This window comes from Malaclemys terrapin, chromosome 21 (assembly GCF_027887155.1).
Source record: "Malaclemys terrapin pileata isolate rMalTer1 chromosome 21, rMalTer1.hap1, whole genome shotgun sequence".
Classification (NCBI taxonomy): domain Eukaryota; kingdom Metazoa; phylum Chordata; order Testudines; family Emydidae; genus Malaclemys; species Malaclemys terrapin.
The window spans coordinates 9,365,988-9,378,291 of NC_071525.1; the positions used below are offsets into that span (position 1 = coordinate 9,365,988).

Here is a 12,304-nt window from a genome sequence, read left to right on the forward strand (position 1 = left end):
ATTAGCATATGAGTATCTGTGTATGTGTATCAGTGTGTGTATGTAGCTGTGTGTGTATCAGTGTGTATATGTGTATCAGTGTGTGTGTATCCGTGTGTATGTGCGTGGGTGTGTGTATTAGTATATGAGTATCTGTGTATGTGTATCAGTGTGTGTATGTAGCTGTGTGTGTAGCAGTGTGTATATGTGTATCAGTGTGTGTGTGTATCCGTGTGTATGTGTGTGGGTGTGTATTAGTATATGAGTATCTGTGTATGTGTATCAGTGTGTGTATGTAGCTGTGTGTGTATCAGTGTGTATATGTGTATCAGTGTGTGTGTATCCGTGTGTATGTGCGTGGGTGTGTATTAGTATATGAGTATCTGTGTATGTGTATCAGTGTGTGTATGTAGCTGTGTGTGTATCAGTGTGTATATGTGTATCAGTGTGTGTGTATCCGTGTGTATGTGTGTGTGGGTGTGTATTAGCATATGAGTATCTGTGTATGTGTATCAGTGTGTGTATGTAGCTGTGTGTGTATCAGTGTGTATATGTGTATCAGTGTGTGTGTATCCGTGTGTATGTGTGTGTGGGTGTGTATTAGTATATGAGTATCTGTGTATGTGTATCAGTGTGTGTATGTAGCTGTGTGTGTGTATCAGTGTGTATATGTGTATCAGTGTGTGTGTATCCGTGTGTATGTGCGTGGGTGTGTGTATTAGTATATGAGTATCTGTGTATGTGTATCAGTGTGTGTATGTAGCTGTGTGTGTATCAGTGTGTATATGTGTATCAGTGTGTGTGTATCCGTGTGTATGTGCGTGGGTGTGTGTATTAGCATATGAGTATCTGTGTATGTGTATCAGTGTGTGTATGTAGCTGTGTGTGTATCAGTGTGTATATGTGTATCAGTGTGTGTGTATCCGTGTGTATGTGCGTGGGTGTGTGTATTAGTATATGAGTATCTGTGTATGTGTATCAGTGTGTGTATGTAGCTGTGTGTGTATCAGTGTGTATATGTGTATCAGTGTGTGTGTATCCGTGTGTATGTGCGTGGGTGTGTGTATTAGTATATGAGTATCTGTGTATGTGTATCAGTGTGTGTATGTAGCTGTGTGTGTATCAGTGTGTATATGTGTATCAGTGTGTGTGTATCCGTGTGTATGTGTGTGTGGGTGTGTATTAGTATATGAGTATCTGTGTATGTGTATCAGTGTGTGTATGTAGCTGTGTGTGTATCAGTGTGTATATGTGTATCAGTGTGTGTGTATCCGTGTGTATGTGCGTGGGTGTGTGTATTAGTATATGAGTATCTGTGTATGTGTATCAGTGTGTGTATGTAGCTGTGTGTGTATCAGTGTGTATATGTGTATCAGTGTGTGTGTATCCGTGTGTATGTGCGTGGGTGTGTGTATTAGCATATGAGTATCTGTGTATGTGTATCAGTGTGTGTCAAAGTCTCAGGGCCAATGGAAATGTTTCCTTCCAAGCCCAAGTCGATGCTGTTGGAGGAGCCGATCCCTGTCCTGCGTCATGCAGCATCTTCCCGGTGTGCAGCGTCTGTGGCTAGGGGCCGAGGGGGAGGCTGGCGCTGGAGGACTGAGCCACGACACAGACGGTGGGAGCCCCTCAGCTCTATAAAGGGAACTGAGGAAACTCTTGAGAGCTGGGATCTGGGCCAGCCTTCCTTGGCTCCTGCCTTGGAGCTCAGTGGTGGGGGCGGGCGGGCGTGTGTCGAAACCTGCTGTTCCCACCCTCACTCCAAGGGAGTTTGTTAAACCTGCATGAGAGCCAAAGCGATGACAAATCGCTCCCTGGCGCGCCGTGCAGCAGGCTGCTAGCCTTTTACAACGCATTTCTACCTGCCTTTCACTAGCACGGGCCTTGCTGGCCTTTAAACTCCCCTCCCACCGGGCAGTAACCCTGCCTGGGCTGTGGGATGCTCTCCTGCCTGTGGAGAGTGCTTGGGGTCTCCACTCTGACAGCACCCAGCACCGCGGCCTGGTGACCCACGCGAAGACTGGTTCCTAAGGGCGCCCCTATTGGTACACGCAGGGATTGCGCCATTCCCAGTTCTCCGGATGTAGAAGTGAACCGGGGGGGCTCCATCCAGGGAGGTGGCCTGTAGTAGCACCGCTCTCTCCCAAGCTAACGAAGGGTTGGCAAGAGTCTAAGACCACAGGACTGGTATCGAGGGAGACGAAGGTGAGAAGACACCACTCAACGTCAAAACTTGGGTGTGTGAGTCTCTCTGTGTGTGTTGGATTTGGAGCCCTTTCCAAGGTGTGTGTACGACTCTGTGTGTGTCTGCTGGATTTGGATCCCTTGTGTTTGTGACTCGTGTGTGTGTGTTAGATTTGGATCTATTTCCAAGGTGTGCGTGTGTGACTCTCTGTAGGTGTTCGTGTGTGTGGCCGTGTGTGTGTCTGCATGTGTTGGATTTGGATCCCCTTCCATGGTGTGTGTGTGTGTGTGTGTGAGTCCATGTGTGCATGGGAGCTGATGCGTGGGTGAGTGACTCCGTGTGTCTGAGGCTGACAGGCCGTAGGTGTGAATCCACGTGTGCCAGCTTTGGATTCCCGTCCATGGGCATGCGTGCGACCCCGGCGGGGTGGGTCTGTGTGTGTGTGGTATTTGTTCTGCACCCTGTGGTTTCTTGAAGATGCTTGGGCAGGAAGTTAGCTTGGAGGCAGCAGAACTCACTTCCTGCCGGGTGCCGATCCCCAGCCCTGACAGCGAACAGGAGTGCAACGGTGCAACGCGTTTTACGTCAGGCCTGGGCCTCGGCAGCTTCCTCTCTTGGGTGCTGCTTCCGCTGCTGAGCCGCCCGGCCAGGGGCTCCCCACACCCTGGGGCTGGGTTTTCAGGGCTTCGTTCCCAGGCCACAGACTCTCTCTGGACTGATTTCTCGTTTGGATCCAGCCCAAGCGAAGATTTCGGCAGCCAGAGGTTGATGCTGTAGAGGCGACTATGGGGTGGATTTGAGGAAGAGACACCTCCGCGGGGCCGCTCGGTGAATGGCAGCCATCAAAGGGGCTGTGGGCTGAGGATTTCCTCACCGGCCCGCCCAGCCCCCATGTGGGCCAGGTGGTCCCAGCGGGAAGGGCTGGGGCTTGTGCGTTAGAGCCTGGAAGCCCCCGGGCTGGTCCAACCATCCCCATGTCTCTCGCCATGAAAGCCCGGCAGAAGGTGAAACGCAAAGGAGCAGCCAAGGACCGGGTCTTTGGGTGTGACCTGCTGGAGCACCTCCAACACTCTGGCCAGGAAGGTAAGGGCGGTTTGCTCCTCCGGTGGCAGCAGGGAATGGGCCAGGAGACACCTCTCTGGGGGCTGACCCATTGCTTGGTGGGGACCCTCCCGGAGCCCCAGTCCTGCTGGGCTGGTGTCTCCAGCACAGAGCCATCCTCGCCGCCAGCAGTGGGGCTGGTGCAGCAGCGGCTTTCTGTGAACATCCGCTTGCCCCTGCACTGAGCCTCTCTGGGCGTGTTCCTGAGCCTCCCGCTTCGCTGCCTGAGAGCAGCCTGGGCAGAGGGAACAGGAGCCGTCCAGGTGCAGCTTTGAGCCAGTATTGCAGAATCCTGGTCTCACTTAGCATCGCAATCAAGGCTGCACCAGGGGTTGGGCCGGCCCTGAGCCGTCACAGGGCCCCGTCGTGCCGGGTATGGGGCCAGCCCTGAGCCGTCACAGGGCCCCGTCGTGCCGGGTATGGGGCCAGCCCTGAGCCGTCACAGAGCCCCGTCGTGCCAGGTATGGGGCCAGAGCAGTCACAGGGCACCATCATGCTGGGTATCGGGCCACCTCTGAGCCGTCACAGGGCCCCGTCGTGCCGGGTATGGGGCCAGCCCTGAGCCGTCACAGGGCCCCGTCGTGCTGGGTATGGGGCCAGCTCTGAGCCGTCACAGGGCCCCGTCGTGCCGGGTATGGGGCCAGCCCTGAGCCGTCACAGAGCCCCGTCGTGCCAGGTATGGGGCCAGAGCAGTCACAGGGCACCATCATGCTGGGTATCGGGCCACCTCTGAGCCGTCACAGGGCCCCGTCGTGCCGGATATGGGTCCAGCCCTGAGCCGTCACAGGGCCCCGTCTTGCCGGATATGGGTCCACCTCTGAGCCGTCACAGGGCCCCGTCGTGCCGGGTATGGGGCCAGCCCTGAGCCGTCACAGGACCCCATTGTGCCGGGTGTTGGGCTGGCCTGCAGCCGTCACAGGGCCCTGTCGTGCCAGGTGTTGGGCTGGCGCTGAGCCGTCAGTACAAGCTAGCTTGGCATGTAGAATTGCAGCATTCCCACAATCCCACTGGAAACCCGGGTCCCCGAATCAGGCCTCTGCAGTCAGGGAACAGACACATCTCAGGGGCCGTGTCTCCAAGCAAAGCATCCCAGCCCAGGGGGACCCCTGCCCCCCCTAGGGGCTTCAGAGCTTGGGGCCTGTTGGCAGGGGCAGGGAGGCTAGCATGCTCTGTGGGGTAACCACAGGGTTCCAGTGCCCAGGGAGCCCATGCCTCGGTCTGGAGTCCAAAGGTAAAACAGACAGAACCTAGCTGCTGCTCTCAGATTCAGTGATTTGGCCAGTGCCAGGGCTGGAGGCTGGGCCTGGCATGGGCCACATGGCTCCCCTTCACCTGTTAGAGCTGGAGGGCTGAGGGGCAGAGTCCTGGGGGGAGCTGGCACCCCACGGGGATAGAGCCCTCACTGCAGTACCCCTGGCACCCCCACGGGAATAGAGCCCTCCCTGCAGTGCTCCTGGCAGCCCACGGGGATAGGGCCCTCACTGCAGTGCCCCTGGCACCCCACGGGGATAGAGCCCTCCCTGCAGTGCCCCTGGCACCTACGGGTATAGAGCCGTCCCTGCAGTGCCCCTGGCACCACCACGGGAATAGAGCCCTCCCTGCAGTGCTCCTGGCACCCCACGGGGATAGGGCCCTCACTGCAGTGCCCCTGGCACCCACGGGGATAGAGCCCTCCCTGCAGTGCCCTGGCACCCACGGGGATAGAGCCGTCCCTGCAGTGCCCCTGACACCCACGGGGATAGAGCCCTCCCTGCAGTGCCCTGGCACCCACGGGGATAGAGCCGTCCCTGCAGTGCCTCTGGCACCCCCACGGTGATAGAGCCCTCCCTGCAATGTCCCTGGCACCCCACGGGGATAGAGCCCTCCCTGCAGTGCCCCTGGGGGTCACGGGGATAGAGCCCTTCCTACAGTGTGCCTGGTACCCACGAGGACGGAGCCCTCACTGCAGTGCCTCTGGCACCCACGGGGAGAGAGCCCTCCCTGCAGTGCCCCTGGCACCCACGGGGATAGAGCCCTCCCCGCAGTGCCCCTGGCACCTCCACGGGGATAGAGCCCTCCCTGCAGTGCCCCTGGCACCTCCACGGGGATAGAGCCCTCCCTGCAGTGCCCCTGGCACCTACGGGTATAGAGCCCTCACTGCAGTGCCCCTAGCACCCACGGGGATAGAGCCCTCCCTGCAGTGCTCCTGGCACCCAAGGGGATAGAGCCCTCCCTGCAGTGCCCCTGGCACCCACGGGGATAGAGCCCTCCCCACAGTGTCCCTGGCACCTCCACGGGGATAGAGCCCTCCCTGCAGTGCCCCTGGCACCTACGGGTATAGAGCCCTCACTGCAGTGCCCCTAGCACCCAAGGGGAAAGAGCCCTCCCTGCAGTCCCCGTGGCACCCCCACGGGGATAGAGCCCTCCCTACAGTGCCCCGGGGGACCACGGGGATAGAGCCCTCCCTGCAGTGCCCCTGGCATCCCCACGGGGATAGAGCCCTCCCTACAGTGCCCCTGGCACCCCCATGGGGATAGAGCCCTCCCTGCAGTGCCCCTGGCACCCCACGGGGATAGAGCCCTCCCTGCAGTGTCCCAGGCACCCACGGGGATAGAGCCCTCACTGCAGTGTCCCTGGCACCCCCACTGGGATAGAGCCCTCCCTGCAGTGCCTCTGGCACCCCCACGGGGATAGAGCCCTCCCTGCAGTGCCCCTGGCACCCATGGGGATAGAGCCCTCCCTACAGTGCCCCTGGCACCCACGGGGATAGAGCCCTCCCTGCAGTGCCCTGGCACCCACGGGGATAGAGCCGTCCCTGCAGTGCCTCTGGCACCCCCACGGTGATAGAGCCCTCCCTGCAATGTCCCTGGCACCCCACGGGGATAGAGCCCTCCCTGCAGTGCCCCTGGGGGTCACGGGGATAGAGCCCTTCCTACAGTGTGCCTGGTACCCACGAGGACGGAGCCCTCACTGCAGTGCCTCTGGCACCCACGGGGATAGAGCCCTCCCTGCAGTGCCCCTGGCATGCACGGGGATAGAGCCCTCCCCGCAGTGCCCCTGGCACCTCCACGGGGATAGAGCCCTCCCTGCAGTGCCCCTGGCACCTCCACGGGGATAGAGCCCTCCCTGCAGTGCCCCTGGCACCTACGGGTATAGAGCCCTCACTGCAGTGCCCCTAGCACCCACGGGGATAGAGCCCTCCCTGCAGTGCCCCTGGCACCCAAGGGGATAGAGCCCTCCCTGCAGTGCCCCTGACACCCACGGGGATAGAGCCCTCCCTGCAGTGCCCCTGGCATCCCCACGGGGATAGAGCCCTCCCTACAGTGCCCCTGGCAACTCCATGGGGATAGAGCCCTCCCTGCAGTGCCCCTGGCACCCCACGGGGATAGAGCCCTCCCTGCAGTGTCCCAGGCACCCACGGGGATAGAGCCCTCACTGCAGTGTCCCTGGCACCCCCACTGGGATAGAGCCCTCCCTGCAGTGCCTCTGGCACCCCCACGGGGATAGAGCCCTCCCTGCAGTGCCCCTGGCACCCACGGGGATAGAGCCCTCCCTGCAGTGCCCTGGCACCCACGGGGATAGAGCCGTCCCTGCAGTGCCTCTGGCACCCCCACGGTGATAGAGCCCTCCCTGCAATGTCCCTGGCACCCCACGGGGATAGAGCCCTCCCTGCAGTGCCCCTGGCACCCACGGGGATAGAGCCCTCCCCGCAGTGCCCCTGGCACCTCCACGGGGATAGAGCCCTCCCTGCAGTGCCCCTGGCACCTCCACGGGGATAGAGCCCTCCCTGCAGTGCCCCTGGCACCTACGGGTATAGAGCCCTCACTGCAGTGCCCCTAGCACCCACGGGGATAGAGCCCTCCCTGCAGTGCCCCTGGCACCCAAGGGGATAGAGCCCTCCCTGCAGTGCCCCTGGCACCCACGGGGATAGAGCCCTCCCCACAGTGCCCCTGGCACCTCCACGGGGATAGAGCCCTCCCTGCAGTGCCCCTGGCACCTACGGGTATAGAGCCCTCACTGCAGTGCCCCTAGCACCCAAGGGGAAAGAGCCCTCCCTGCAGTCCCCGTGGCACCCCCACGGGGATAGAGCCCTCCCTACAGGGCCCCTGGGGACCACGGGGATAGAGCCCTCCCTGCAGTGCCCCTGGCATCCCCACGGGGATAGAGCCCTCCCTACAGTGCCCCTGGCACCCCCATGGGGATAGAGCCCTCCCTGCAGTGCCCCTGGCACCCCACGGGGATAGAGCCCTCCCTGCAGTGCCCCAGGCACCCATGGGGACGGAGCCCTCACTACAGTGCCCCTGGCACTCACGGGGATAGAGCCCTCCCTGCAGTGCCCCTGACACCCACGGGGATAGAGCCCTCACTGCAGTGTCCCTGGCACCCCCACGGGGATAGAGCCCTCCCTGCAGTGCCTCTGGCACCCCTACGGGGATAGAGCCCTCCCTGCAGTGCCCCCGGCACCCACGGGGATAGAGCCCTCCCTACAGTGCCCCTGGCACCCACGGGGATAGAGCCCTCCCTGCAGTGTCCCTGGCACCCCCACGGGGATAGAGCCCTCACTAAAGTGCCCCTGGCACCACACGGGTATAGAACCCTCCCTGCAGTGCCTCTGGCACCCCCACGGGGATAGAGCCCTCACTAAAGTGCCCCTGGCACCCATGGGGACGGAGCCCTCCCCGCAGCGCCCCTGGCACCCCACAGGGATAGAGCCCTCCCTGCAGTGCCCCTGGCACCCCACAGGGATAGAGCCCTCCCTGCAGTGCCCCTGGCATCCACGGGGATAGAGAACTCCCTGCAGTGCCCCTGGCACCCCCACGGGGATAGAGCCCTCCCTGCAATACCCCTGGCACCCCCACGGGGATATAGCCCTCCCTGCAGTGCCCCTGGCACCCCCACAGGGATAGAGCCCTCCCTGCAGTGCCCCTGGCACCCCCACAGGGATAGAGCCCTCCCTGCAGTGCCCCGGGCACCCCACGGGGATAGAGCCCTCCCTGCAGTGCCCCTGGCATCCACGGGGATAGAGAACTCCCTGCAATGCCCCTGGCACCCCACAGGGATAGAGCCCTCCCTGCAATGCCCCTGGCACCCCCACAGGGATAGAGCCCTCCCTGCAGTGCCCCTGGCACCCCCACGGGGATAGATCCCTCCCTGCAGTGCCCCTGGCACCCCACAGGGATAGAGCCCTCCCTGCAGTGCCCCTGGCATCCACGGGGATAGAGAACTCCCTGCAGTTCCCCTGGCACCCCCACGGGGATAGAGCCCTCCCTGCAATGCCCCTGGCACCCCCACGGGGATATAGCCCTCCCTGCAGTGCCCCTGGCACCCCCACAGGGATAGAGCCCTCCCTGCAGTGCCCCTGGCACCCCCACAGGGATAGAGCCCTCCCTGCAGTGCCCCGGGCACCCCACGGGGATAGAGAACTCCCTGCAATGCCCCTGGCACCCCACAGGGATAGAGCCCTCCCTGCAGTGCCCCTGGCACCCCCACGGGGATAGAGCCCTCCCTGCAGTGCCCCTGGCACCCCCACAGGGATAGAGCCCTCCCTGCAGTGCCCCTGGCACCCCCACAGGGATAGAGCCGTCCCTGCAGTGTCCTTGCCCCACCCCCTGGTTCTCAGGGTCGTTTCTGACAGAGGTGGCACCAGAGTGGGGATGTGGAGGAGGCTCACACGTTACACACAGGAAGTTACTCTTTGTAGCGGGTGCCAGGCCCTGCCACTGGGCAGAACAGGCAGCTCGATGCACAGCAAGAGGGGGGTGGAGGCGTGAAACATGCTGATTGTTTTGCAGTTGCTGGGCTCTCGCTGACAAGGGCACTTGCATCACTGCAGATTGAGCAACCGCGGGTGCTGCCGAAGGAAATGCAAGCAAGGTCCTAGTGGAAGTGCTTAGTAAACACGCTGAGGGACCCGGGGCTACCACAGGGGGTGCTCTACAGGGCCCTGTCCCACACCCGAGAGCAACACCCACAGGTGTTCATGAGACGTGGAGCAGACTGGCATCACCCAATGCTGAGCTGCAGCTGGTCGAGTGGTAGGTATCCCAACATGCATTGCTTGCGGCCGGCTGCTTCAAGCTGACTAAAGCATTGCATGCTGGGAAGTCTTGTCACCCGCAGCCACACCTGTGCTAGAACCATGCTGACTTCCAGTTATATCCCAGTGCCTCTTGCCTGAGGAATTCAGGCCCATTTAAAAGGGGGTGATTAGGGCTATGTCCATTTTACAGATGGGGAAACTGAGGCACGGGGTGTCTAAAGCTGACATTGGCAAAGCCAGGAGCCCGCAGGCAGTTAGGTAAAGGATTCAATTTGTAAGCTGGGAGCTGTGAAAGCTCTTTTAATGACCATCATCTCAGCGGGACTTGCGCCAGGCCCCTCCAGGGCTGCCAGCTGGGCCTGTGCAGCTGAAAAGGCCAGAGGACAGGGGCTCCCTAGCAGAACAAGTTTCCCATCTCACAAATACTCTGGTGATTTTGAAATGTTTCCCCCTCTTGAACTGGGATGGAAAATCGAAATCTTGGAAATCCTCCTCAGTGAAAAAAGCGAATTTCTTCCTGTGGGGTCAGAGGAAACATTTCGTTTGGATTTCAACTTTTTTTTTTGGTCATATTAGCGTAAATTTCAAACCAAAGGGTCGCTTTGAGACAGAAAACTGGTCTGGTGCGTTTTGAAAATGTCAGCCCCGGCTGGCCATTTCAGGGCTGCTTTCCTCAAGGTGTCTTCCCGTTGGGAGACTCAACCCTGGCCCGTGAGCCAGTTTGGGTTTTGACCAATCTGCATTTTTCGGTGAAAAAACCGATTTGTTGTGTAATTCCCGAGCCGCTCTCCTGAGCCGCTGGGTGCTGTTGAAACCCCTGCGCAAGGCCCCTGTGGATCCAGCAGGTTTCCTGCCACCCCCGTGCAGTGGGTTACACCCAGCACCTCTGGAAGCCAGACTGCTTCACCTATCGCTCCCTCTCCTCATTGGTTGCCTGCAGCATCTCTCCCTGTAGTGGCCCAGATCCTCAAAGATATTTAGGCTTCTAACTTCCACAGATTTCAATGTAGCTCCACAAAAGCAGCGTGGTCTAATGGACGCGGCACCAGACTCGGACACTTCAGGGGTCTAGTCCCGGCTCTGCCTCTGACCAGCTGTGCAACCTTGGGCAAATCACGGCCTCTCTGTGCCTCAGTTTCCCCTCTCATGCTTTGTCTATTCAAACTGCAAGCTCTTTGGGGCAGGGGCTGTTCTTCAATGTGTGTGGGGGCCCTGATCGCTGTTGGAGCCGCCAAGTGTTACTTAGTCATAGTGGGCTTCCTAAATCTGGATTTAGGCTCCTAAATTTGCTTATTCTGGCCTCTCGTCATCCCCTGGCAAGTGAGCAGCAAGAGGCAGGGGTTAACAGCCAGGCGCCTGGTCACACACAGGTCGGGTCACAGATGTGATCATCAGGTTGCAACAAAGGCTCTAATGTTGCAGTAACTCTGGTCTGCTCCTGAGTTGCTGGGCAGCGCTGAGGGGGGTGGAAGGGAGGGGATGCGGGATTCTGGACTCCGTGACAGACCCAGCCAGCTGCCGGAGATCCTGAGTGGGAGCGGGTGCTGGAATCAGTGCATGTCCGCCCTGCAGTCGCCTCCCAGTAATTTCCCCGTCCCCACAAGGGCAGAGCCCGCAGCTGTTAGTCACTTTCCAGGAAGGCTGCTTGAGCTGAAATCACCTGGTCGGGCAGGAACCACATTTTACTGTGGAGGCTGGTGCGCCAGGAGCCATGCTCAGCGAGCGTTATCCTGTCCTCCAGCTACACACATGGTCAGCAGCAGCCTGTGCCTCGGGTGGAGGCAGGAGAGTTTCTGCCTCTTGGTGTCAGGCCGGTCTTGTTGCTAAACTGCTTCTCGAATGGGCAGGTCGGCTACGTCAGGAGTCACTGACTTGTCGTGATATGATCAGGGGTAGCTTAGGAGGGCACCATGTGCCGTCACTCCAAGGTGCTCACCTGTGCCCAGAAACCCCTGATACTCCACCTGTGTCTGTTTCCTGTCCCTGGATGACCTCGGAAATTCCAGGTGCTGAGAAGGGAACTAGGTTGATCAGAGATATAACAAGAGGAGACTCAACCGGCTCGGCTGGTTTATGAGAAGGGATGTGATTGCTGTCTATAAATACACAGGGGGGAAACACCAGGGAAGGAGAAAAGCTATTAAAGCCACAGGACACGGTTGGCACAAGAACAAATGGGGATAAACTGGCCTGGAATTAATTTAGGCTGGAAATGAGAACCGGGCGGAGGGGGTTATGGACCAGCCTCCTGGTGGAAAGAGCAGGGGGCAAACAACCTAACTAGCTCTGAGATGGAGCCTGATACATTTCCGATTGGGTTGCTATGAGGTGTCTGCCTCCGACAGCAGGAACTGGGCTCCTTCTAGGCCGTTAATGTCGAAGGTCCGGTTGCACAGGGCCAGTCGTCCCGTGGATATAATGCGTTCTAGGAGACAAATCAGGTCCTGGCCTGTGAATTACAACCCCTCACTGGGATTCGAATGGCTCCATACTCCTCAGTGGGAAGCAGCTAAGAAGAGAGACTGTCATGCCCCAAGTGATCTCAAAGGCCAGCGTTTTCAAAAGCAGCCGCCACTGAGATGGGGTGTCAGTTCTGGGGCATCCAACGTGAGACCAGAGAGATGTGATTTTCAGAGGCGCTGAGCACCCACAACTCCACATGGGGGCAGTGGGTTGGCAGCCCCTCTGGAAACCAGACCCTCTGTGTCTCACGCTGGGCTCCCCGAAACTGCGTCAAAGGCCACTTGGGATAGTTTGGACCTAACTCTGTACAAGTAGCGCTTCACCCAAAGAAGAAATGCAGCCACCTCTGGGGTGGAAGGTTGAACAGCTGCACGGCAATGCTTGCATGGCAGTCTGGAATTGACAGAACAAGGAGTAATGGTCTCAAGTTGCAGTGGGGGAGGTTTAGGTTGGATATTAGGAAACACTAGTTCACTAGGAGGGTGGTGAAGCACTGGAATGGGTTACCTAGGGAGGTGGTGGAATCTCCATCCTTAGAGGTTTTTAAGGCCCGGCTT

At 59.5% G+C, this 12,304-nt stretch overlaps 1 protein-coding gene across 2 annotated transcripts in view; it reads left to right on the top strand.

Annotated features, from left to right (window-relative positions):
- Window positions 1-2,809: 2,809 nt before the first annotated feature.
- ARHGAP30 (Rho GTPase activating protein 30) overlaps window positions 2,810-12,304 on the top strand; it is a 54,484-nt gene continuing 44,989 nt past the window's right edge. For both annotated transcript variants that reach the window (XM_054010941.1, XM_054010942.1), the window contains exon 1: window positions 2,810-3,247. In XM_054010941.1, coding sequence (XP_053866916.1) covers window positions 3,139-3,247 — 109 coding nt within the window. In that variant the 5' untranslated portion in view covers window positions 2,810-3,138. The remainder of the gene's footprint in view (window positions 3,248-12,304) is intronic.